Genomic DNA, 27,772 nt, shown 5'->3' with positions numbered 1-27,772 from the left:
ATACCCCTGACGTCATGGAAGAAGGGACAGCAACCGACACAGGACCCAAGACTTTAATCAGGCCGACTGAGGGCAACCTGCAAGCAGATTACCCAAATGTAATGACTGCAAAATGAATACACTCAAAACATTTACATTTATGGTAAGTGTACACAACTGTACTTTTCTCCTCCTCTGACCCATAGTCTAAACAAGAAGGAATTTTGTGCAGAATAAGTCAGGGATTCATTGACTCATCCTCGGTAGAATCCTGTTTTCTAGGCCTTTTAAAGAGGAGAAGAGGACCAAGGAGGAGGAGCAGAAACCGAAACTCCTTGAAGAGGCTTTGAAGATGTTAAAGCAGCAAATAGCCCCTGTGTGAAGACCTGCCACTCACTCTGTGGATCTATAGAAGCAGAAGAAACCTGTTTAATTATTTGTTCCCTTCTTTAAGGGGACGTCTCTCTCCAGAAAGATGAGAAGGCTCAGACCCAGGGGACAGCACTCAAGAACCATAGTAGGAACTTCTGCCCCAACCAAAACCTGAGGAACTCCTTTAGGCCCCCCCCCAGAAAAAATTAGCCGCCGTTCCCCCTGAAAGTCTGAGATGGACGCCTGCAAAGCCTCTTTGGATGTGCTTCCAGTCTGACCCTCATTGGCCTCCAACACAGTTGCAGCAGAGAAATCTGGCAACAGAGGCAGGCAAGCCTCCGGGTCTGTAACCGCCTCAGGAGAAATGCCCGGCAGAGGCTGGACAGCGAAAGATTCCATTCGTACTTTTTTCACCTTCTTCCGTAATGGCTGACCTTCGGGGCGTGAGATTCCATCCATTGTATCTTTGGCAAGAAGCTTAAAATCCTCATTGTCTAGATACAGGGAAAGGGGAGAAAGTCTACTGTGAAGGACTGGTTTTTGGAACGAACACCTGACCATTACAAAAAAAGACATATGATCATAAGAAGCTCCTAGCCAAAAAGGACACTTATTATGGCGGTCTTTATGGGAAATCTGTCTCCCACACTGGCATTTACCCTTTCTAGATGACATTAACCCCAAGGAGCACAAAAAAAGTAAGAAAAAATAAAATCCGCAATGGGGCAGTTGCCTGCAACTGCAGTAGAAGTCAGCACACAGGTGTAGGTAGTCACTGGAGAATGAAAATGCGTTTAGCTGACAGAAGACTGATGCAGGTAAGCATCATTTAAAAGATACGTTCAGACTGGCGGCAAATAAGTTCTGATTGTGGTAGACCTGAACGTCACCTTTATTCCCTATGCTACACAAGGAGCGTTTGGGTGATATACCGCGTACCTTTTAAAAGCAACAAGTAGTGTTTGGTAGACTTGCCGGACGTTCGGGCTTCCACGGCAGGGAATCCCATCTGTTAAGAATAACGAAGCAGTGAATGTAAGGACATCTATATAGTACTCCCTTTCCGCCATCAAAAGCGTGCATCATGCCCTTGCCCCACCTCTGTGGTGGCTGATGTGAGTGCCTCATCACTTTAGAGTATCCTATGTCCTTCTCTGTGTGTAGCTCAGACATACACATACCCAAGAGGATTGCCACTACCAGTTTGAGATACCAAGCCCATGTCCTCTGGTCTGTGCCCAACATGCAAGCCTCAACCTACATGGTAGTAATGGCCAACTGGGAACCATCTCCCTCTAGGATGGGCAGGCCAGCAACAGCCTGGTATTTCCCATTCCACATAGCTGGATCACCTAAGTTGTAGTCGTGACTTTTCCCTTATCCACCAGATAGGTGAACAGATCCCTCCTTCTGTTGTGGTACAGAAGCCACTGCTTCTGGGGCTTCCATTGATTTATTTCAGAGTTTTGAGCAGGGTTTCAAGCCTTTCTTCTATAGGAATGATCTTCTGGCCCTGGGACATCAGCCCCTCCTCTCACAGCTGTCTACGCCAGTCTAATTTGTCTAAAAGAGGATTGCAGATAAATGCATAGCCACCAGACAGAGAGCATGCACCCCACTTCTGGCAGTTTTCAAGTCTAGCTCTTGTGGCATCTCGGCCCAGTTATGAAAGACCCACTGCACCAGTTCTTTCTCCTGATTCTGAGAGGAAGATGTTCAGCAGTTAGCCTCATCTTACTAGTCGTGTTGTTCTCGCAACTATGGTAGCAATGAGTAAGAATCTGTGACATCAGAGTTTCCACCTGAAGATGTTTGTATAAGACCTTAAATTTCATATGAGAACATTGTCAGTTGTGGTTCAAAGCAAACGTCTAACCCCCCACGAAAGGTACATAGAGTTGCTATGTATTGATAATACTAACCCTACCACCATTCTTCCCATGTTCCAAGCCTTTCTATATGTACTTGAGAATGTTCCTTTAATGCTAGACTACTAGCTTTAAGGGAGCCTGAACTTTTGTTTCTCTTTCCGTGGGGGAGAATGCTGAATATCTGTTCAGCACTCCTTTATGGAGTCTGCAGGATCTGCTGGATGTCCTTCTGTATCCCTGTTGCAGTATTCTTAACCTTGCGGATCTCCTGCCAAGGAAAACCCAACATCCGTCCTGTATACCAAAGCCTTTAGATTCTGTGTTCTCCATACTTCACACGCATGTTCCCTGCATGAGACCTTGCAGTCAGATAAGTGCCCTGTTGGGGTCTTTTTTCTTTTTACTATTGGTCTTGTTTTCCTTTGATTACCTGGAGTTCTTGTCATCCAGGAAGGGGAAAATGTCAGTTTAGGAGGCAGATTCTCCATCAGGCTCGCCCTAACAGTACTTCTTTTGTTTGGGTGCTTCCCATGAGGATACCTCCTATAGTATTTTTAAAGCATCTGTGCCTAAGACTCTTGGAAGCTGGTTGTCTTCCCTGGGCATTTAATTCGTGAACCAGAGGCTTAAACAGTTGGCCTAGAGTAGCATGGCGGAATTGATAAACCTCAAAGTACTCCCGTTAAGGTGGCCAAGAAATCTCAGCTGGATTCTTTGTCCAGCTTCCACTGGACATTTTCTATAAGAGGGTGGTTGCTGTGTAGGCCATCCATTGTCAACTTCAGGTTCCTTTGCTGCTACCCCATTGTAGGCCGGCATGGATCCTTCTTTACGCACATTCTCTGAGGCTTTGCAGGTATCTGCTGCAGACGTTGAGGGGGAACCGTGGTTATCTACGAGAGCCCTGGAGGGATTCTGCAGGTTCTGGTTAGGAAGAGTTTCCAGGTACTCTTACAGAATCCTTGAAGTCCCTACCAAGAAAAGACAGAAGGCATACATTATTCTGTACGTCCCAAGGGCCCCTCAGAGGGAATGGCAGGAGTTTACTCGGGGCCTGTTTAAGGCCTTAATGGACCTAAAACGTCCCCATTTGTCATGGAGGATGAATGCCCTTTCTTTTCCTTGTTTAGGGCATGTTTCTGTATGCATTCCCTCTCCTTCCTCTACTTTCAAGAGTCCTGAAGAAGACTCCCCAAAAATTCCTTTAGGCCAGGAAAGCACGGGTTCTCCCCATGCATCTAGCCAGGGGCAATCACCACAAATTCCCTCTCTGATTGGACCTCCTTACACAGGACAAGGGGTCACTCATCCATCCTCACTTGTCCAATCTTCAATTGACACTGTAGTTGATAGTATTTTGATCACCTCTTTTTTGAGGATGTGCACATGGTTTTACAGGAGACAAGAAAACATGCAACCAGAAAGTCCTGCATGTCCAAATTTAAAAGATTTTCAGTCTGGTGCCATGCTCATAGCCAGGACCCTTTTTCATTTGGAGGGAGTGTCCTCTGGTCCTCTCCTATTTGAGTGAGTTGCTCCTGTCTGGCTTGTCCTATTCTTCTGTACAGGCTCATTTGTCAGCTCTTTCTGCCTGTCTGTCCTTTAATCCTCCTTTGGCTTCTCGTTTTAAGGTCAAACATTTTCTTAAAGGTGTCTTGCATCTTAGGCCTCCTCCTTCTTGGAACCTTAATTTTGTTTTGGAAAAGTTGACCCAGCCACCTTTTGAGCCTGCCGTTTCAGCTTCTCTGCAACACTGTACTTGGAAGACTGTCTTGTTGCCTGCTCTTACATCTGCACTGGGGGGAGGGGTGTCTGAGCTTCAGGCCCTTGTGCCCAGAGTTGTTATTGAGTTGTTCTTAAATCGGGCAGTACAGTGCCCTTCTTTTTTTCCCCTTCTCCACATTCTGCTAATGAGAGAGTCCTGTATACCTTGGATTTGCAATTTCCCTAAAAATGTGAAATGTGGTAGATGCAACCAGTGTAGATATATCAAATGTCATTATGAGGGTTGCTGTATTATAAAATCAAGGGGTACACCAGGGGTGGTAGGTTTAATTGTTCAGAAAGAGTGATTTATTTCGCTGTCAGCACCAAATGCTAAGCATTTTATATTGGCAAAACCAACAACGCTTTTAATAAGCGGATTTACCAACATATTTATAGCATACAGCGAAATGATAATAAACTTGCTTTAGCTGGGCGCACTCTAACCTGTGTGGGATTCGAAAAATTTTAATTTTTCATTGTACAGCAGATAAGTATGTCAGCCTATTGTGGAGACTGGAAAAAAAACAAGTTATTGCGTAGAGAATTGTTTTTGCAATTAAGATTTAATGCCATGACTCTACCTGGCTTGAATGAGTGAATTGAAGGATAGATCGCAAAAGATATATTTATTAACATTATCATTATTAAGTTAATGAATGTTTTTATTTAGTTTGGACTTTTTTTAATGATGTATTGTAGCTTTAAACATTGTCAAGGTACTGTGATTTTTAAATGATTGGATGATGGAAGGGGAGTGTTTTTTTGCATGTTTTTTAAAAAGTATTTAGCTGTATGGGTTTAACATGGTTCTGATAATGTCTTTAGTATAATAAGATGAAGGCGCTTAACCTTATATTATATTTAGAGTGTGTACAGTGTTATTTTCTCTGCTTTTGCCATAAAAGGATTTTTTTGGATTCTAGTCCTGGTCTTTTGGAGTGTCTTTTTTTTTTTTTTTTTTTTTTTGTGGAGTTTCTACTGGGATTGTGTACCTTCGTTTTTCTTCTTGGTACATAAACAGGGAGGAATCAAGTCTTGCTACATCTGCAGACCAGTCTTGATCACTTGGGACACAGCAGTTCATCACAACATTTTCATTTTGTGTATGTCCCATCAGAAAAGACCCCTGTAGCAGATTTTTTGAGCAGAAAGGTACTTTCTGGGTATTTTCCATCAGTGGAGTGCTCCCCTTAGTAGATCTTTTTTGCCTCACCACACAACAGACAGCCAAGACTGTTCCACTCCAGAGTGACATGCCTTAAAGCTTGGATAATGGACATTGTGTCTTTTTCTTGGAAATGGAAGATGTTCTTCGTGTTTCACTGTTGCAGTCATTACATTTGGGTAATCTGCTGGCAGGTTGCCCTCAGTCGGCCTGAATAACAAAGTCTTGGGTCCTGCGTCGGTTGCTGTCTCCTCTTCCATGACGCCAGGTCATCAGGGGTATAAAACATGCAGCCGACGCCATTTTATTCAGTCTTTCTTGCCGCGCGGTGCTCGAAGCAGAAGCAGTTCACAAGTGCTGGTTGGCAGACTCCTGAAATTTTCGCATTCGAGTTTCAGAACCAAAGTCTTCAACTAAAGCCAAGTACCCTGTTGGGGAAACTTTTTCTTGCTCCTTTCCGATGTCAATAAAAGTTAATAATTGCATTACTTGTGGAAAGCAAATACCTCATAAGGATTTTCATTTGTACTGTGTTCCTTGCCTAGGCCCAGATCATAACGTGCCTTGCTCTCCGTTTTCTGCTAGATTTAACCAACTCACTATTAAGCGTCGGTATATTTTTGCTTTAAAATATTTTGGATCCAGATTTAATTACCCTGAAATGTCATCGGTTAGCAACCCGACTACCGGAATTCACAAAAAACGCAAAGAAAAAGACAGACAGACCGTCGAGATCCAAAACCGATGACGAAGCTTCTCCTAATCCAGTCGCCGGTACTCAGTGAGGCGCTTCCGCAGCCCCTGATACCCGCTACTTTTGAGTCACAGGCCTCTACCGAGACCCATGGGGGGAGTCCAGTTTGCCACGAGATTCTCAGAGTATTGAACTCACGGATGTCTCTCCCTTGGATGGGTCCGGAGCTGCTGAGCAGGCACCGGCTTCTGAGGGTATTTTCAGGCCTCGACATTTTTATATAAAACCGATGGCAGCTTCAAAAACATATTCTAAGTCTAAAAAAATGACGCATGAGCCATGTGCTCAGGCCCCTATGCCTAAAAAACAGATGATCAAAATGGCTGAGGACTTAATTACCTTGATCAGGGGTTCCCAACACCCCCCCCCCCCTGCTAAGAGGCCTAGGCAAGACACTGATTATGAATCTTCAGATCAGGTTTCCAGTTCTTCTGATCAGGAATTTTCTATTCCACCCTATGAGGATTCAGATGCAGAAGAATCCATCCCATCTGCATCTCCTTCTGAGGATTATTATTTTGGAGAAACCTTGCATACTTTAAGGGAACATTTTCATTGGGAGAGTCAAGATTTTTCTGAATCAAAAAAGAGGCTTAGGGATTTCCTTCTTCCTCAGCATAGGCCTTTGGCAATACCTCCAGTAGTATACATTGTTGATGATGTGTTTTCGGAATCAAGCATGGCTCCTGAGTCCCTACCGCCGGCTCTTAGTAAGCCAGACAGATATTACAGGGTTCCTGACGCCACAAATTTCTATTCAAAAATCCTGCTGCTGATCCTGAGACTATCTCACAGGGTCCCAAAGGTATGAAGGCCTCTACAGCCAAAAATCATACCCCCTCTCATAGAGATTCCAGGGCACTGGATAGATGGGGAAAGAAGTTTTATATGTCTGCAACCTTGGCAATTAGGGCCTTAAACGGCCAGTTTCATATGCTTAAATATCAACTGCATGTTATGGGCTTATTGAAACAGAAAATTATGTTGATTTCTGGTTGTGTGGGAAAAAAAAGAATTACAAGAATTATTGCATGCAGCAGAACAGGTTGGAAAGCATATTTTGCAATGTGGTTTTGATTCCTTGGAGGCCTCATGCAGAGCCGCAGTTACTGGATCTGTGATTAGAAGGCATGCCTGGCTCAAGGAGCAAAGTCTGCCTGATCATGTTAAAGCTAGGATGCCCCTTTACAGCATGATACTCTGTTTGGTAATAAGGCAGAAGAGGTTTTAAAGAAAATAGAAGACAAAGCTAAATCTATGCAAACTGTAAAAGATTTCTTACAAGTGCAACCACCCAGGTTCAGTAGGCACTGGCCTACTAAAAATTGGTCCTTTCCTGTGTCCAACAGAGCCTCTCAAGGCAAATCCAGACGCTCAAAAGGCTCTAAATACCAATCACAGGGTTCTTACAGGTCAAAGCAATGGGGTGCCTCCACCACCAAATCTGGAGGAAACAAAGTACAACCCTACAGTAAGCAGTCTCAGTGACTTCCCTCTACCTTCACCAAGCACTTATCTTTTGGCAACCCCCTTGGGGGGGAAATTAGCACTTCATGCTCAAAATTGGCAGTTAATTACCCAGGACAAGTGGGTATTAAACATAGTATCCCAGGGGTACAGATTTCATTTCTATACTTTGCCAATTCCAAACGGTTGGCCAGATCTGCCACAAAATCAATGGGCAGAGGCTCAGAAACAAGTTACGTCCCCCATGGATATGGGGGCTATTCAACCAGTACCAGAACAGGAAAAAGGACAAGGTTTTTATTCAAGACTGTTCCTGGTACCCATAAAAGACAATGCCTGGCATCCAATAATGGACTTATCGATTTTGAAAGACTTGTCGATTTTGAACACGTTCCTGGACATTCCAAAATTCAAAATGCTGACTTTACAACAGCTACTGCGTATGCTGGGCAGGAATGCTTGATTAGAGACTCTAGACTTAAGAGGCATACCTGCATATCGCAATAAGGGAATCGTGCAGAAGATACCTCTGCTTCAAGGCAGGTTTTTTGCATTACCAATTCTCTGCACTGCCCTTTGGCTTATCTACTGTGCCCAGGGTCTTTACAAAGTGCCTGGCACCAGTAATTGCATTTTGCAGACAAAGAAGCATACAAATGTATCCTTACCTGGATGACTGTCTCATTCAAGCAGAGAACAAGGACATTCTTCAACATCTGGCATTTGTAAAAAGGCTTCTAACATGCCTGGGCTACACAATAAACGAAAAGAAATCCCAACTAGTACCCTCTCAAATAATTACATTCCTGGGTGTAAGCTTGAATACAACTGCCCAGACAGATGGCTTACCTTACGCCAGACAAACAAGGGCAACTGACAACTTACTTCAAACAGATGGCAACAAAAACCCAGTTATCTGCAAGGTAAATTCTGCAGGCTTTGGGCTTCATGGCATCCTGCATTTTACTAATTCCATATGCAAGACTGCATATGAGGAAACTTCAGTGGTACCTAAAATGTTTATGGAGTCAACATTGTCACAGTCTGGAAACAATGATTCCTCTCATTCCCTGCCTACAACAGGAGTTTCTTTGGTGGGCAGAGACATGTCACCAAAACAAGGGGCTGTCATTCACTCTACCCCCTGCCACCCAAACCCTAACTACAGACACATCAGTCTATGCTTGGGGGGCCCACCTGGCGGAGAGATGCATTCAGGGCATATGGAGCCCAAAACAAATGCATCTGCATATCAACTAGAAAGAGATGCTAGCTGTTCAGAATGCTCTGACAGCCTTCAAGGACTTACTTCATCCAGCACAATTACTGATAGAAGGACAACACCACTGTTATGTGGTACATAAACAAGCAGGGGGGTACACATTCCTACCCCTTTGCAGACTAGCCATGGCATTGTGGAACACAGCTTTGACTTACCAAGTACATCTTCAGGCTCAATTCCTGCCAGGAAAACAAAATACTCTGGCAGACTACCTAAGCAGAAATCGTATGGACCCGCACAAGTGGAAACTGGATCCTAAAATCTTCAGCATGGTAGCACAGAAATGGGGTAGCCCAGACATAGATTTATTTGCCTCTCCCCAAAATTATCAATTGGACAAATTCTGCACAAGGACTTATCACAGACAAGCATGGAAAGTGAATGCCCTATCCTTCAGTTGGAAAAACCTATCAGTCTATGCCTTTCCCCCTCTGCCTCTTCTCTCCAAGGTCTTACTAAAGGTCAGACAGGAAAAAAACAAAAATGATCCTGATTGCTCCGGACTGGCCTCGCCAGCACTGGTACCCAATTCTAAAGAATATGTCTCAACTCCCTTTTTGGCACTTGCCTCAAATACCTCATCTACTGTCTCAGCAGAACAATCAAATTCTGCACACACAGCTCCAAACTCTGAATCTTGCAGCATGGCTGATCATTTAATTATTCAAACACCACCTCTCAGTAAATCTGTGATGGATGTCATTTTGGAAGCCAGAAAGCCTAGTACTAGAAAATCTTATGCTGATAAATAGAAGAGATTCTGTGCTTGGAACCTAGCACAAGGAATGGACACAGAAAAACCAAATATCTCTCAGATTTTACAATACTTGACTGAGATTCTTGACAAGGGCCTATCTTTTTCTTCAATAAAAATCCATGCCTCTGCCATCTCGGCTCATTATAACACGGAGCCTCACCTCTTTTCTCATCCTCTGCTAAAACAGTATCTTAGAGGGGCCAAAAATTTAAGGCCTCCCAGATCATCACCAACTCCTGCATGGGACCTCAATTTTGTGCTGGAAAAACTCACCCTGCCTCCTGCTGAACCAGCAGCTACTGCGGATATAAATTTTTTATCTTGGAAAACAGCTTTCCTCTTGGCAATCACTTCAGCAAGAAGCGTTTCAGAACTGCAGGCTCTCATGGCTGTGGAGCCTTTTATTACATTTTACCCGGACAGGGTGTCCCTCAGGACCAATCCTTCCTTTATGCCTAAGGTGGCATCCAGTGTGGCTCTTAACCAAACAATTCACCTGCCAACATTTTACCCAAATCCGCAGAATAAGGGGGAGCGGATTCTGCATTCATTGGACGTACACAGACAACTAAGATTCTACTTAAACAGGACCAAATCTCTAAATAATTCTGACCAACTACTGGTGGCATTTGCTTCAGGATCAAAGGGGAAGGCTATATCAAAGCAGACTATTTCTAAGTGGATAAGCCACTGCATTCGTTTCTGCTACTTGCACCATGGTAAACCTGTGCCCAAGGGAATCCGTTCACACTACACCAGGGCTGCCTCTACCTCAGCAGCCTTTCTCAGAGGAGTTCCAACCAAAGACATTCTAGAAGCTGCTACTTGGAGCTCTGTTCATACCTTCACAAAGCATTATCATTTGACTCTCTTCCCTAGTTCCATCCTCCCATCCATAGCTTTGGGATTCTACCCAAATGTAATGACTGCAACAGTGAAACACGAAGAACATAGTACAGTTGTGTACACTTACCGTAAATGTAGATGTTCGAGTGTATTCACTGTTGCAGTCCGTGTTACCCACCTGCCATCCCCTTTTTATATAACTTCCTTTTCCTTCACTATATTCTAAAGCCTTTGCGGTGTATTTGCTTTTAGATGAAGGTAAAGTTTATGTTGCTAAAAGTGCTTTTAAATATATTGCTGTTTATAGATATATATATATATATATATTTTTTTTTTGCTCTCCATTTGGGGGGGGCACCTGACATCTGGGGCAGGAAAAACTGAATAAAATTATGTTGGCTGCATGTTTTATACCCCTGATGACCTGACGTCATGGAAGAGGAGACCACAACCAACGCAGGACCCAAGACTTTGTTATTCAGGCCGACTGAGGGCAACCTGCCAGAAGATTACCCAAATGTAATGACTGCAACAGTGAATACACTGGAACATCTACATTTATGGTAAGTGTACACAACTGTACTTTTCTTTATGTATACCTTCCACTTCTTGATTTTGAGAAGGATTTGGGGAAACGTAGGAAGGTCAAACCAAAAATCCTGTCAGTGACTCCGTTTAGGCCCAGAGAGCAGTGGTTTCCCCCTGTCTTTCACTTGGCCAAGGGCGTTCATCACAAGTTACCCCATAGGATGGACTTCATCACACAGAACAAAGGCTCTGTAATTCACCCCAACCTGCAGTCATTGAAGCTGACTTTTTGGGATGATAGAATCACTTTACTGACCATGTGCTTAAGGTTCTACCGGAGGCTAAAAAAACAACAAAGGAAATTTTATGTTTCCAAATGGAAAAGATTTTCCTTATAGTGCTATAAAAAGAATCGTGATCCTTAACCTAGGTATTCCTTCTATTCTTGTTTACTTGTGTGAGTTGCTCAATAGTGGACTGGTCTTTTCTTCTATCAAAGCACATTTGATGGCTGTTTCTGCCTGCCTGGCTCTGGATCCATTGCTTCCTTTTCATTTTGAGGTTAAACACATTTTGAAAGCCATCCTACACATCAGACCACCAAAGTAAGATGTTCCTCTTCTTTGGGATCTGAACTTTCTTCTGGTGAAACTTCCCCTATCTCCTTTTGAACCTGGTAAATTTTCCTCTGTCAGATTTTGTACTTTGACAACTGTGTTGCTGGAAATTTTGACTTCTGCAAAAAGACTGTCAGACTTGCAAGCATTGATGGCCATTCCACCCTTTCTTGTTTTTCATAAGGGTAGGTTTACTCTCAGAACCAAGCATTCCTTCTTGCTTAAGGTTGTTAATGAGATCTGCTTGAATCAGACCATCAGTTTGACCATCATTATAATAAGGGGGAGAGAGAATATTGCATTCTCTGGATGCACCTACAGCTCAGAATTTATGTGCAACCAACGCTATCAGAAAATCTGACCAGCTTTTTTCTTCTTACCAGGACAAGTGTTTGGGTTTTCCTGCTTCCAGGCAGCAGACTATTTCTAACTGGATTTCCAAGGCAATTTATTTGTTGCTCTTTCTGTGACAAGACAGCTACAGGTTGCAGTAACATTATGTACCACTAGAGCTGCAGCTTCTTCTTAGGCTTTCTTCAACGGTTTGGATTGTAGATCTAGCCTTGAAGCAGCTACTGGGTCTTCTATTCACGCTTTCACTAAATGTTACAAGTAGTACATTCTCTAGGACTAGAGCAGGGTTTGCAAGGGCAATGCTTCAAGATCTTGTAGACCATAACTCAACTTGGACAGCTTTGGGAATCTCCCATCTGTTAGTAATTCAACAGCAGAGATCCAAGGAAGGACACATGGTAAGTTTTTACACAACTGCTAACAGTAGATGTCCGACTGATCAATCCTGCAGTATTACACTCCATCCTTCTTACTCCTGTTCATTTTTGGGTTGAGAGAGATTATTCTTCTTTCCTCTTCTTTTTTGACTTGTACATATACTTTCTTTTACTTTCAGTTCTTTTGTCTGAGGCAAGAAAATTCTGAGGTAATTGTCACCATTGCATCCCTTATGTACCTTTTGCCTCCTTCGGGATGAGATCATATGTTGTACTTATGACAAACGTAAGGCACCCATGCTTTGATATGCTGTCCGTACACCACCTGTAATTGGCAGGATATTCACGTCTGTTAGTAATACTGTAGGCAATGATCAGTCAGACATCTGTTATTTTGTTAATTTCTTACAGAACTCTACTTTCAAAAGGCAAGTAATCTTTTTCACCCACTTATTTCTAAACAGGTAAAGAAGAGCAAGGCAAAATAGTTTAAACAAAGATGTCAACGTTGGCTCCTGGAGAAGCGGAGGCCATGGGACAGTTAGAAACATTGGGACTCCTACCCTGTAAAAACAGCGCCCCTCAGTGCAGACAGTGTTTGTCTCCCCTTCCCCAACCAAAGCAGAGGAAGACTGACCTGCAGTAGTTGGTGCTTTGGCTTGCCCATCACTTGTGTAAGGGAGGTCGTTCATGTCTGGATTCAAAATAATGTTCAGAAACTTCCTTTCGTGGAGATGCCTCTTGCCCCCCCCCCCCCCCAAAAAAAAAGTGTAGGTGGTATAAGCAGCCACAGAGTTGGCACATCATCTGACATCCCACGTCAATAATATGGGTTGTTCCCTGTCACACGAAAAGACTGCTTTTAAAGATCTATATCGGTTCAGTCTGTACTAAATACATTTCTTAAGAGTAAGAAAGTTCACGATGCTTACCATCACTGTACAGTCCTTAGAAGAAACAAGTTGTAAGCATTATCGTAATAATTTTTATTTTTCTTATCAAACATCTGATGCATATATACAGGAGGCTGTCTTTTGGAGGAGAGTAAATCAGCTGCTGTTTATATGTCTAACAGCATAATATGTAATACTCTGTTTGTTCAGGTCTGTCAGTCTGACATGAGAAGGGTACACAGAAGGTGGCTGCCTTTTGTGGGTAGGGATAAGGAGGTGTGCTGTATACAAATACGACAGCCGCAGCCTGAAATATGACTGTGTGTATTTATGCATTCATTTTAATACCAGTTTAACATCAGAGGGGGATAAAAAGGAAAGCAACTATCTATTTTGTGGTGCTGGTTGGGGGGGCAGGTACTATTTCCAGAAATTATTTATGTATCCTGACAAGTGTTTGTGTTCTCCATTTATTGTGAACTCATGTTTGGTTAACTTTGAGCATTAAAAGTTGGATGCAACTTATTTATTTTCTTGAAATAAAAAAAAATAGGATTGAATTTTTGGAGATTGTTTCCTTCAGGACACACCAGGATGTGCATTAGCGAACACCGCCCACTGTGTGATGTGAGCCAAGACAAGACTGCAATGATTCAGGATGATTACCATCCACTTAAATGGTAGTTTATTCGGAAAATTATCCTCATCATCATTATTTATTTGTGCTTTAGGCAATGAGAGATTAAAAAGGGAAACAGTGTAACATACACTGGGGGACATTTACCTTCCCCTCCTACAGTCATCACCCCCATCTCTCACCATATCTCTCAGCCTCTTAGAGCAAGAAACCTGGACAAAGCCATAAACAATGGGGGACAAGGGCCCAAAAATAGGGACACTCTTAATATTGCTGTTACAAATGTAGAAAGTTGCTAGAATAACAGGTTTTGCATTAGTATGACTTTTCTAAGGAGTATTAAGTCTAAAACTTAAATGTCTGTCATTACTTTCTGATGTTAACCCTCTGTCATTTTCCAATGATTTGCTAGAAAACCACAATCTTATGGTAAACGGACCAAAATTATGAGGCAAAAATCTGGACATTCTGCAAAAATCTATACACTTGAGAGGTACGCCTCCCACAATAGAACCACAACTCACTTCAGATTATGTACACCGGGGGGATGCAGGGGTAGTGGTGGCATCCCTTTCAGGATCATCTCTGCAATTGTTTACTTTAGGACACCTAATGTAAAAAGAGTAACTGTCTTTTGGATGTTAGTCAAGTTGGCACCACCTACGCCTATGCAGACTACAATGGTGTGGCCTAATGTAAACAGCTGGCATATTTCTTTTCCATATGCACAATTTTTGTTCAGGCCATCACTGGATCAAAAGGTTGGGAAAAAGCTCTAAAATGCACCTCAGAAAATCTGTAACCTCATAGCTTCTTGTTGTCTAGCAGCTCCCAGACTCCCAACTTAATTTGGTTAATGCAGGGTAGTTTTGGTCAGTTAAGTTGTGTTGAAAGGATTGTGGGAGAAGCAGAGTTGAAGAGGAATACTGAATTTCTTCCCCTTAGTCATGGCTTTCATTCAGCCCATCGCTGGATGAAAAGGATTTGTAGAAAACTCTAAAATCCATCTCAGAATATATAGAAACCTCATGGCTTCTGAGTCCTAGCAGCCCCCAGATCCCCCAGTGTAATATATTTATTTACACTGCAGGTGTTTAAGTGTAATTATGGTTGGTCTGGATATGCTGAAAGAATGCAGGAAAAAAAAAGCCGGAGTACGGCTAAAAATCGCTGGATGGAGAGGGTTGTTTAAAAAAACTAAAATGCACCCAGAGCATCAAAAAAAACATGGCTTAACAAAGTTGGCTACACAGTTATCTGAGTGCATTCATGCTTGGATGAAATATATTGAATGAATTAATGAATGAATAACAGCAAAAAAAAAAAAAATGAAGTACGAGACACTGAGAAAAAAGTAATGGAACCTGGTTGACTTATTTGAGACTGTCGCCGAGGCCCTGGATGAGGGAAAGTCAGTACATACAGCTTATCTTGACTTGACCAAGGCCTTTGTCACAATCCCCCCTTTGGCATCATCGAAAAGCTAACACAGCTTCATGTAAATACCTATCTCATCAGGTCGGTGGTCAAATGGCTCACCAATAGGACCCACAAGGTCAAAATAGGCGCCTCCACCTCCGACAGCAGAACTGTCACTAGTGGTGTTCCCCAAGGATCTGTCCTGGGACCCCTACTATATTGCATCTACTTCTCAGAGGTCCGGGCAAGGACAAAAGGCCTGTGGCTGACCAAATTTGCGAACGACTGAAAGTTGAGTGCTATCATTGACTTCCCAAATGATAACATACTGCAAGAGGGTCTTACATCAACAAAAGACTGGTGCCAAAGTCATAGCCTTAATTTAAATGCAAAAAAAAAAATTTGTCATACTTTTTGGCAAAAACATGGCCCCTACTGATTACCACATTAACAGCAACCCCCTAAGCACACAACTTGTGGTAAGAGACCTGGCTACACAGGTTGATAACAGCCTCACATTTGACCATCATGTAGTAGCAATGGTCAAAAAAGTCTTTTACTTGGTTCATCTCATACATAAAGGGATTGCATCCAGAAAAAAGGAGGTTATTACCTCTCTGTACTCCTCCCTCGTTAGGCCAGAAATTAAGTACAACTCCCTGTTTGGTATGTATCTCTCCAAAACACCTGCACCAACTGGAAAGGCCACAGAAATACTTCACAAAGAAAATCCATGGCCTCCAACACCTGTCCTATGCGGACAGACTCAAATCATGATCACTCTACTTGGTATCATACAGATTGCTCAGAGGTGATCTGTGTCTTACTACAAGGCAGTTTCGGACCCTGCCCTATTAGAGATGCCCCATATCAGTAAGTGTAACTCCTTGCACATTACCCACACAAAAGACCTAAATCTAATACGCAACATCAACAAACCTACTGGAGAGACAGGTTTGTCTCCCAGAGGCTGCCCCATTTCTGGAATAGACTTCCCATACACGTCAAACAGGGTACCTCACTGACCCTCTTCAAGCACAATCGTGACGAGTGGATGGAAAACCACAGATTTGTCCCAGGGGTTCCACCTATGTCCCTCATTGACCGGGGCTGACTGAGGTTTCTTTTTTTGGGGATAAACTCTTGGCTAGACTTGTAAGGGCCTCAGGACCATTAGGCTAGTAACCGCCTGTGATCTGGATAGGGTAAGTAGGCCAGGATGAGTTGGGCATGGAGGTGGCTTTTGCTTAGGGTGCCAGTTTACCTAAGGCCATCCCTGTCTTTCCTAACCTTCCTGCTTACTACTGCACCTTAGAGAAGCACAGGGACTATTCCCCTGTAATTTGAAGAACGTACTTCTCACTACATTTGTCTTTTTAAGGGACTTCCAAGTTTTTCTTGTTTGCTAATCTGTCTTTGGTTCAGTTTGAATTAGATTCTCTTTTCCCTGTAAAAAATGTCATCCACAACTTGACACACAACATTTGTTTTTCTTTTTCTCAAGTGACTTTTGTTTTGAATCTGTAGTGTTCTAGAAGCCTGCACAGTTTTTTTTTTTTTTTTTTAACTGCTTGAGTTTGCTGTATTGACAAGAAATATACTTTGGTATGGAAGTGTTGGGCTGGCAGCTCAGCACCGTAAAAATCCACTGCCAATCATTAGCAGACCGGAGTTCCGCTGTGGCGATCCCTAACCGGGAAAAGCCAAAAGACTTTGGTATGGAATTTATTCTTTTACACTCAGTATGGTTTCTGAAAAGCCAAAGTGAAGAGAAGTACTGAATCACAGTATAATAAGAACCTGATAATCTGCAACTTAATGTTTCTTGCTTCTTGTTTTATGCCTCTTAAAGGTTCACTGTTGGTCAGAAACTGATAAAACTATTTTTATAAATTTTCAGTGTTTTATGAGGTACTATTGTCAAAGCAACACTAATTTTAGTTTGTTCAACCCAAAATGTCTTGATAGGGGCAGCCATACTGACATGTCTGTGTCCATTTACGATAGCATTATATTGACAAGTATTGACCATCTCTCTCCTTCAGACTGCTCTTTCAGTTCATTTGAAATGGCAGTACTTATTGCATTTGCTTTCATATTCTGTAGAGTGTGTCAGTAAGTTTTTTTTTTCTAGTAGCAATTCTGTTTGTGCACTAAACATCTTTTAAACACACTATAATAAGCCCTTTTTTCATCTGTTGTCAGTGCTTAAATTCCAGTACTTTTACGAAGGTTATGAGTTAGTTAACTGCAGCATTGCTCTCAGACTTCCATCTCCAAAATGTGGAATGCTTTATTACCAGCTTACTAGCAGCTTCAGTTAGGAAGCAGACAGGATGGTTATATTACTGTGGTAGATTCATATAAATTGGTATTATTTATCTTGGGTATCGATTAAAAAAAAGTCTTGACAATGAATGTGTGGCAAAGCCTTTCATTGTGGAACTGTGAGGAATATGGACCCAAAATGAGGAACATTCCTCATAATGAAGTACTTGAAAGGTATGAACTGCACATACTACTTGCTCTTTTTACTCTCAGCCAGCAATATTAGATTTCCAAACATTCTAGCCTCAGCTGTTGTCAGTTGTGACTGACGCTACAGAGTAGCAGAGCTGTGAATCCCCCAAAAAAATGAAAGGTTTATAATCTCACTGAAAGAGAAAGAAGTGCTTGCACACACCTTGCATTGTGGAATTTTTCTAGGCCTAAAGGAAATGTTAAAATGCAATGGTCAGTTTATAGCCAAGACGCATCACAAGATTCCATGCAAGTCTGTTGTGGTGTGCATTTAGGAAGCTGAATATCACAGAAATCCCACAGGAAAGAAGACACCACTGAGTTATGCTTTATTTATAAGTAGAGTAAAGCGTATTTTGTAGTATAGCCAGTACACTCTTGAATGAGGAAAGGTTAAGTTTAGGTTGTAGTTGCCCTTAAGTCAGCTCATTGGCACCGACCAGAAGGTAAACCCATTACAAATTGATAAGAGCTGAAGTAGTTTCACACTTGTGCTAATTAGCAGGCCACAAAATGTGAAGTGTGATTAGAATTGTCATTTTCTGCAGCTGTTGGGTGTATTAATTTAACACAAAATGATTGAGTGCATGTTTTAATTTCAGGAAAAAATCTTTCTTTTTGTGTTGCTGTATTCAGCACAGCACACAACTTCATTTTTTCAGAATGTCATTTAAATTTTTTTTTGTTCTCATTTTAGCAGATCGCCAACAATAAAGATGCGTTAAGGAAGACGTGGAACCCTAAGTTTACATTACGAAGTCACTTTGATGGAATACGAGGTTTAGCATTCCACCCGTTGGAACCTGTTTTGCTAACAGCATCTGAAGACCACACACTGAAAATGTGGAACTTACAGAAAACATCGCCTGCAAAAAAGTATGAACATAACAGCTTGCGTGTGCTTTTATAGTCTCCTGTTCTTGCATCCCAGTTCTTCATCTTCAATCCTTCTGAGTACACCCTTTGATTTTTATCCTTTCATTGTATTATATATGCTGTTGAATTTCATTGTTTAGTACCACCAAAGGACTCTCACTCTTATGGCTGTTTTTGCACTTGTGCTGTAGATCTGAAAATTGGTATAGCAGTAGGAAAACTAAATTGCGGATTAGCGCACACATTATTAAGCAAGATAATTATGCCACTTTATAAACAGAAACTTGTAAGGTTGTACTTGGGAGCTTCCTTACATTTTTTGTTTGACAGAGGTCTGGTAGTGAACAGTAGTTCTCGCAGCTTGAAGCTAAGCCATGTTCAAATTACTCTGTAGTATTAATGAAGCGGGAACATTGGTGGCAGATTGTTATTGTTGTACTCTCCGGTGTTACATTTCTTAAGAAAGATGGCAAAGATTATTGTAAGACATGTAAAGCTAATATGCTGCATGCTAAGACAACGAGATGAAGTTTCCGAACCATAGGAAGAAGGAATAAAAGAAATGAGCACAGATGCTGAGATGTCCATGTTGTGCAGTACCTGAGATGATATGAAAGTTGCACCTGATGATGATAGATAATTAAAATAATGGACTTGAAGTAAAGTGTGTAAGTACTCTCTGTAGACAGTCATTGTAAGGGACAGTGTGCTGCAGTATGATCATTTATCAGTGAGAAATTGCTGTGGACAGACACCCACCCTTCTGGTATGATTTTCAAAGATTTTGCAGATATCTCCAAAACAGACGTAGACTTCTTACCTAACCCAGCACAGAAACTGACAAACGGCTTAGAGGGAACATATGCCATTTTCAGTACTTTTTTGCTAAAAGATGCTAGAAGTCTAAATCTCAAAATGCACTCACCCGAGGCACGCCTTAAAATGGAGAACATCGATATCTGTGCAGTGACTGAGACCTGGTTCAAGGCTCCAGAGAGAGCACCTCTGCACTACCAGGCTATAACTCATAAACAACTTTTCGGACATGTAACCTGGACCAAAACACCAAAGGCGGAGGTGTGTCCATATTCATTAAGGATATCCACACCTCCAGGCTAGTTGCTCAGCATAATGCATCAGAGGTTATCCAAGTGCAACTAACTCTGGGCAAAACTGCAGCCCAAATTGTAGCTTGCTACAGATCCCCCACCATGCCCCAGGATTCCCACTCCTCTTTTCTTGATGTACTGGAAAATATTAGGGTTCAACCAAACACCCTAATAATGGGCGACTTCAACTACCCCACCATTAACTGGGAAAACTACTCGTGTACCAACTCCTTTGCTCAACGCTTTCTGGAATTCATAAACTCCAATGCCCTGAATCAACTTATCCACACCCCCACCAGGGGCAACAGTATCCTAGATCTAGTCATTACCAACATGAGTGACCGGTGTTCCACACCTGAAGTCAACTCCTCGTTGGTCAGATCCGACCATAAGCTTATCACCCTTGATATCCACATCCTGCCCCCACCCCCTATTAAGGAAACCACAGTAAAAAAAGTTCTCCAAAGCCAACTTCATGCTTCTTAAGACAGAAGTGGTGAACTTCATGACAATACAGTTACAACTGCTGAATCCTACACAAATGCACTCTGTATGCACTTACACAAGTGCATGGATCGTGTTATCCTAAACAGAACCAAGACACTATCCTCCAAAAAAAGGAAGCCAATCTGGTGGTTCCCTGCCATAAGCAAACTGTACAACAGAAGGAAGAAACTGTTACAAAAGAGAGTAAAATCCCGAGAGTGGAGGAGCTCACTGGTTCAGCCTCAGTAAGAAGCTGAGATCCCTTATAAGATCCTCCAAAGCTAGCTACGAAAACAAAATTGCCACTAATTCTAAGGACAACCACAAAGCATTCTATAGCTATGTCAAGAATCTCGATGGCAACACCCAGATCTGCTCTGAGTTGCAGCACAGTGGCAGGAAAATTGCCGAACCAACTGATATTGCCAACATCCTGGCAGATAAGTTCAGTGCTAACTTTACCCCCACCCCCTAAAGGGCCCATATTTATACAGGAAGAATGCAGAGTCCCTGTAATCACAACTACGTAGGTAAAAGCTGCACTCTCTAAAGCCAAAAACACCGCATCCGTGGGACTGGACAACATCCCAGGCTGCGTTTTACACTAACTTCAGAACGAACTGGCTCCCCACCCAAGCATCATGTTCAATAATAGCCTCGCATCAGGCTTTGTGCCTACTGAATGGCGCACAGCAACAGTTATCCCACTCCACAAAGGGGGAGCCACCACTGATCCCGGGAACTATCGCCGTATTAGCCTGGTCTGCAAGGCCATGGAACTTATCATCATGGAACTCATAAACAAAGACATTGGTAACCTCCAAACTCTGGATCCCACCCAGTTCAGGTTTGTGAAAGGCAGATCATGCCTCCTGAACCTGATCGACGACTTTGAGGCAGTCACCAAAGCCGTAGGTGAGGGTAAGGTGGTTCACACAGCCTATCCTGACCTTGCCAAGGCTTTCAACACCATCCCCCATTCTGGAATTATAGCTAAACTCACTAAACTAGGTAGAAAGCCCTATGTCACAAGATGGGCTGCCAACTGGCTCACTGACAGAATCCATACTGTAAAAGTTGCAGACTCCAAATCTGACCTCAAACCAGTGACAAGTTGAGCAGCACAGGGTTCAGTCCTGGGACTGCTCCTGTTTGGTATCTACTTCTCTGAAGTACAGGCTAACACAGAAGGCCTCTAGCTAATGAAGTTCGCAGATGACTGCAAACTAGGAGCCATAGTCAAATCCCCAAATGATGTAGACATCCTACAGAAAGGCCTCGTTGCGACAGATACCTGGTGTCAAAGCCATGGCCTCAAGCTCAATGCCAAAAAGTGCAGTGTAATCCCCTTTGGTAAAAACTATGTACCCATGAACTACCACATAGGCAGCAATCTACTTAACACCGAATGTGTGATGAGACCTTGAAACCCAGGTGGACAGTAGTCTCTCCTTTGATAGTCACATCGCCACAGTAGTCAGAAAGTCCTTCTACATGGCACATCTCATCATAAAAGGGTTCTCATCCAGGAAAAAAAGAGGTCATTGTTCCCTTCTACTCGACACTCATTAGCCCCATTATAGAGTACAGTGCCCCTCTTGGAATGTACCTCACAAGACATCTGCAGCAGCTGGAAAGGCCACAGAAGTACCTCTCAAAGAGTATTACTGGCCTCAAACAGCCCTAAACTGATTGTCTCAAAAAAACTCCAGCTTTACTTCGTAGCATATCGCCTACTCCAAGGTAATCTCTGCCTAACATATAAAGCTATGTCAAACCCAGAGCTGTTAGACATGCTACACCTAAAGAAATCCCAACCCCTCCGAGCTTACATGCTCTAAGGACCTAAAAAATTGTCACCACAATAAACAGGACATGCTGGAGGGATAGATTCCTGTCCCAGAGGCTTCCTATACTCTTGAACAGGCTACCGATCTATATCAAGCAAAGTTCTTCATTAGCACTCTTTTCAGGAAAAATCTTGATGAGTGGATGGGAAATAGGAAATACACCTATGTCTCTGCTCGACAGTGGCACAGGAAAGTAACTTTCTTGGGTGGCATAAGCTAGTCTTACTTAGGCCCTTGAGCCGATTAGCCTAGTACCTACCTATGAACCTAAGAAATCAGTCCTTAATCCAGCAGTCCACTGGACCCTTAGAGTTGAATTCAAGAGAACAATAACTACCCCTTTTGGAGGCCAGTTTTGTTTATTATAGCCCGTTAAATGTAGTCTTTTAACTCCCTGTTTTAACATTCCCTTTTTAGTTTATTTCCTTTTAGTTTCTAAGGTATATATATATATTTTTTTTTTTTTTTTTTTTGGTCTTCTAATGTGTCAGCTCCCAAAGACATACTCTTACCATAGCTGTGGTCTGTCTTTGAACAAGAGTGACCATACTGCTTTAACTGTTCTAGCTTATTTCTTAACTTTTGTCGTTAACATTAGAGCGTCTTTCTTTTCAGATTCTAGAGAGTATGGCTCCATATTCTTAGGAAATGCGCTGCCTTCTTGCCTCCTCTTGGACATCTTCCTTACTTTTTCTTATACTGTAGAATCAGGTTTCTCCCATTTTGAGGATTATTCCAGACCTGTAGCCTGGAGACAGCTTCCCACTGTCCTTTGCTTTCCTTTGTTTTTTTTTTTTGTTTTTTTTTGTTTTCTCCCGGGGTCACATTTCAGGATCCTTTTTCTGGACAGTTACTTATAGGCTCTTGGTCTTTACATTTTTAAATCTTTCATGGGTTCTCTGGCCTTCTTTCAAAAGTTTAGCCTTTGGCACTGCTGTGGGTCATTTGTCAATGCTTTTCAGCCACTTTGGACCTCCCGTGGGTATTTTCAGAATTGCTTTTCCTTGCTTCCTTCTCAAGATTCAGGACTCTGTTTTGGTCATTTGGACGATGTTCTTCGTCTTATCAACATATAAAGGGTGTTAGCAGTCCAGTTAGCATTGCTGGGCTTCAAGGAGTTACTTCTATTTCTAGGTGGATTGGCTTTTGCATTGCATTTTGTTATTTCTACCCAATAGTAAGGACTGCAGCAATGGAGACTATACCCAATAGTAAGGACTGCAGCAATGGAATCCTCGAACATCTACATTTATGGTAGGTACAAAACTGTACTTTTTCTTTGTGGTGGTCCAGATTCCTTATTTCTGAAAAACTCAGTCATGGTCGTTTGGCTTCATCTTTATTGCTTTTCTGGTTGTCTTATTTTATCAGATTGTTGTCCTGTTTTGGGCTCAGCTGTCTGGCTTTTACTTATTTTGGTATCGTGGGTTGCCACCAGGTGTAAGGCCATGTGAGCCAACACTGTCCAAATAGCAAAATAACCCAATCCTGCACAGTGTTCATTATTTAAGTCAATACATCATCTGAAGTAATATTCTTGCTTCCTTTATGCCTTCTGATACCCATGTGACATGCTGCTTCCCTGATTGTGTTCTGGGTAAGTTTTTTTTTTTTTTTTTTCTTTACTGCTGACACCTCCAGTTGAGTATTTCTATCTGCCTAGTCACTTTTCTTCTAAGGATTCACTATCCACTTTTCTGTCCTAAGGTATTATTATGTAGAGTGATTGAATTCTGGTCTTGATGACAGGACTTGCCATTTTCTTCCATTCACCTCTTTATTAATAGTGTATTTTGAAAGTGTTTCTTCAGTAGTAAGTTTTGTGTTATGTTTTGTTTGAAGTCTTCTATCTCACTTCCCCAATACTTTTTGGTGGAAGGTAGGGTTGCCACCTTTTCAAATGCCCAAAGTGGGACTTTTTTTATAGAAATGTGAGATTTTGCAGGACAAAACATACCCACGGCTAGTTCAAGGGACAGAGCTTCACTTTTTTGCCAAAAGAAAAGCTTATTTTTGTAGCATTTGCATTGCTTGTGCTTTTTCATATACTATTTATGTGTTTCCAATATAAAATAACTGTTTTATGCAACTATTAAAGAAAACTGAAGAAATATATTTTGTCTTAAAATCTCAGGACATTTGCCATTTTTTAGTTTTTTTGCAGGACACAACTGCCCAAAGTGGGACTGTCCCTCGCAAAGAGGGACAGGTGGTAACCCTAGTGGAAGGTGAATTAGATCCAGAACCTTTGGTTCATCAGCTTTAGTATGGCTCTCCATTATGCTTGTGCAACATTATTGGTTAGTTATCTCTTGCTAGATTTTTGAGATATTCTGCTTGCTTGCAATCCTGATGGACTGCCAGATGGAGTTTTTGCTAGGACTTTGCCCTGTAGGTAGAGGAGGATGGGCCAAGTCCTATCACATCTAAAAGCTATGCACTTCCCAAAATGTTAGAGGTATACGACTGTGATCCTTCTTCCTCCAAGACCCTTCCCTCCTTTTCCCTGCCTTCAGATATAAAGTTTTTTTCTTCTTCTGTGTTCTATGTTTTCTTTGTATTCTGCCTTATGCAGGCTAATAAAGATCAGGAGAAAGGACCCTTCTTTTTGTGAGATTGTAGGTAAAGGAGAGGAGTATGGTGACCTGGAAAAGATTTAGGTGCCATGCTGCCCGAGTCCAGCTAGCCTCAAGTTGTATAGGTAAAAGATGATGGATCACATACGTTCCTACACATGTAATGTTACAGTAAGTACATAACTTCCTCTCTTCTGTCTGGATGCAGAAAAAAAATGATATAATTGAATGGTATTATTTAAGAAGTGCTTGTTAGCTTTTCAGCTTTTTTTGGACTTAATTTAGCACTGTGTTCCGGTTCATCAGTTCAGGTAATGAAGCAATGCTGGCTAATCCTCATCTTTTCAAGTGTTTAGCGGGACATGCCAAGGTTGCTCACTGAAGCCAGTTTTGTTTGCATTGTATCTTGAACACTGCACAGATCAAGATATATATGGGTATTAGAGGGGCATAAAGGAAGGGAAAGTGTTACTGCCAGATGCATTGACTTAACTAATGAAGACTGAGCAGGATTGGGCTCTTCCATTTGCCATTTGAATAACGTTTCCTCTTTTTCTAGCTATAAAATAAAGATGACCGTTCATAGGTTGGTACTAGGCTATCAGCCCTAGGGCCTATACAAGCCTAGCCATAACAATTCCCTGGCTATTTCTTCCCACATTATTTACTTTCCTGGACCCCTGTCTAGCAGGGCGACTGACATGATCCCTGGAGTGAATTTCCTTTCTCCCATCCAATCGTCAAGGTTCCTCTTGAAGAGGTCCAAAGAGGCACTCTGCTTGACATGTATGGGCAATCTATTCCAGAGTCTGGGGAGTCTCTGGGTCAGAAACCTATCCCTCCAGCATGTTTTGTTTATTGTGATGACAAGGTTTAGATCCCTGGAGCGTGTAGCTCTGAGGGATTGGGATTTCTTTAAGTGTAGCATGTCCAACAGCTCTGGGTTTGACATGGCCTTGTATGTTAAGCAGAGATCGCCTCTGAGTAGACGATATGCGACAGAGTATAGCTGGAGTTTTTTAAGGTGGTCAGCGTAGGGCATCTGCTCTAGGCCTGTGATTCTTTTAGTGAGGTATTTCTGAGGCCTTTCCAGTTGTTGCAGATGTCTTGAGAGGTACATACCAAATGGGGCGTTGTATTCTATAATGGGTCTAATGAGGGATGAGTACAGTGGGACAATGACCTCCTTTTTCTGAATGAAAAGCCCTTCGTGATGAGGTGTGCCACATAGAAGGATTTCCTGACTGTTGTGGTGATGTGGTTATCGAAGGTGAGACCACTGTCCACCTGTGTCCCTAAGTCTCTTATCACACTTTCTGTGTTTAGTGTACTGCCACCTATATGGTAATTCATGGATACATGTTTTTTCCCAAAGGGGATAACAATACATTTCTTGGCAATGAGCTTGAGCCCATGGGTCTGGCACCAAGCATCTGTTTCTGTAAGGCCCTTTTGTAGAGTATCCACATCATTTGGGGATTCAATAATGGCTCCCAGTTTGCAGTCATCTGCAAACTTTGTTAGCCAGAGTCCCTTAGTGTTGACCTGTACTTCAGAGAAGTAGATGCCAAACAAGAGCGGCCCCAGGACTGAACCCTGAGGTACTCCACTTGTCTGGAGCTGGATTTGGAGTCGGCTACTTTTATAGTGTGGGTTCTGTCAGTAAGCCATTTAGCAACCCATTGGGTGACATGGGGATTAATGCCCAACTTAGTAAGTTTATCTATGATTCCAGAGTGGGGGATGGTGTCAAAGGCCTTGGCAAGCTCTAGATAGGCTGTGTAGACCACCTTACCCTTGTCCATGGCTCTGGAGACTGATTCAAAGAAGTCAATCAGGTTCAGGAGACAAGATCGGCCCTTCACAAACCCATACTGGGTGGGGTCCAGTGTTTGAAGGTTGCCAATGTCTTTGTTTATAAGTTCCATGATAATACACTCCATGGCCTTGCAGATAAGGCTGGTCACACTGATGGGACGGTAGATGTTCTTCATTCCACATTGCTGCAGTCCTAACCATTGGGTAGTCCGCTGTCCCAGTCGGCCCGAATACCAAAGTATATGGCTGACGTCGGTCAAGGCGCATTAGACTGATGTCAGTACGTCAGGGTACTAATGCGCATGACCGACGTCATATCCTCAGTCTTTTTTGCCGCATGGTCCGATGCAGAAGCAGTTTTGCGAGTGCAGGTTGGCGTTCTGAAATTTTCTGAAGTCGGAGTTTCAGACCGAATCAAAGTTGGCTAAGTACCCGTTGGGAATATTTTGGTTTTTCTTGCCTCAGTATTTAACGGATGTCAGAAAAAGTGAATAACTGTATTTCTTGTGGGAAACAGATACCTCATAGGGATTACCATACCTTGTGTATACCTTGTTTAGGGCCTGAGCACGACGTTGTTGGATGCCGCTCTTGTGCTAGATTTAACAAACGCACTATTAAGAGAAGGTTAGACTGTGCCAGGTTAGTTTTGGGAAGCGTTTAATTATAAAATGCCATCGGATGCTCCGGCGCCGCTTTCAAAAAACGCAAGGACAAAGCAGCAAAGCCTAGGGTGGAAGAACCGGCAGTCCCGGACGTCGGTTCTTTAGAAGGCTCTGGGGAGCCGGAGGTTTTACCAGGAGTTTCTTTAGAGTCTCAGGGAGAGACTTTACTGTTACAGGATGTGTCCTCTCAGGAGGTAGGCCAGGCTGAAGGGGCTTCTCAGGTGGCTGTTCTTCCCTCTCTTCCTAAGGTGGTTAGAGCCTCCCCTTTCTGTTTCCAAGGCTTCTTTGAGAGGCAGGCCAGGTTTAACTTCAGTGGGGGTTTCCCCTAGCTCTTCAGGATCTTTGCCTAAGAAACATATGCTTAAAATGGCAGAGGATTTGATTACTATGATTAGAGGCTCTATGCCCCCTCCTGATAAGAGGCCCAGGGTGGAGCCTGAGTTTGAGAGTTTGGAGCAGTGTTCGGAGGCTTCTGAGTCTTCGGCTGAAGACTTGCAGGAGTATCCTCCTTATTCTGATTCTGATGTGGATGATTCTACTCCGTCAGCTTCTCCTCCTGAGGATTTTTCATTTTCAGAGACTCTGCATTCCATGAGGGAGCATTTTAAATGGGAAGGCCAAGATTTCTCTGATTCCAGGAAGAGGCTTAGGGAATTCTTGTTTTACCCCAGCATAGGCCTTTAGCTATACCTCCTGTTCTGAATGTGGTGGAAGATGTTTTTGCAGAGGCTTCCCTAAACCCTGATTCTTTGCCTCCTGCCCCAGTTAAACCTGATAGGTACTATAG

General features: G+C 42.6%; 1 protein-coding gene across 4 annotated transcripts in view; it reads left to right on the top strand.

Moving 5' to 3' along the window:
- The window catches only part of STRN (striatin), a 2,479,646-nt gene that overhangs the window by 1,882,160 nt on the left and 569,714 nt on the right, over positions 1 to 27,772 (top strand). For 2 of the 4 annotated variants that reach the window (XM_044058581.1, XM_044058566.1), the window contains one exon: positions 18,306 to 18,481. In XM_044058581.1, the coding sequence (XP_043914516.1) occupies positions 18,306 to 18,481 (176 nt within the window). Of the gene's footprint in view, positions 1 to 18,302; positions 18,482 to 27,772 lie in introns of all 4 variants that reach the window. The other 2 variants (XM_044058573.1, XM_044058561.1) reach the window with 1 other exon arrangement.

This window comes from Protopterus annectens, chromosome 1.part2 (assembly GCF_019279795.1).
Source record: "Protopterus annectens isolate FY-2018-M chromosome 1.part2, PAN1.0, whole genome shotgun sequence".
Classification (NCBI taxonomy): Eukaryota; Metazoa; Chordata; order Ceratodontiformes; family Protopteridae; genus Protopterus; species Protopterus annectens.
Note: the sequence above shows the minus strand (reverse complement) of the source record. Positions and strands in the feature narration are given on the sequence as shown.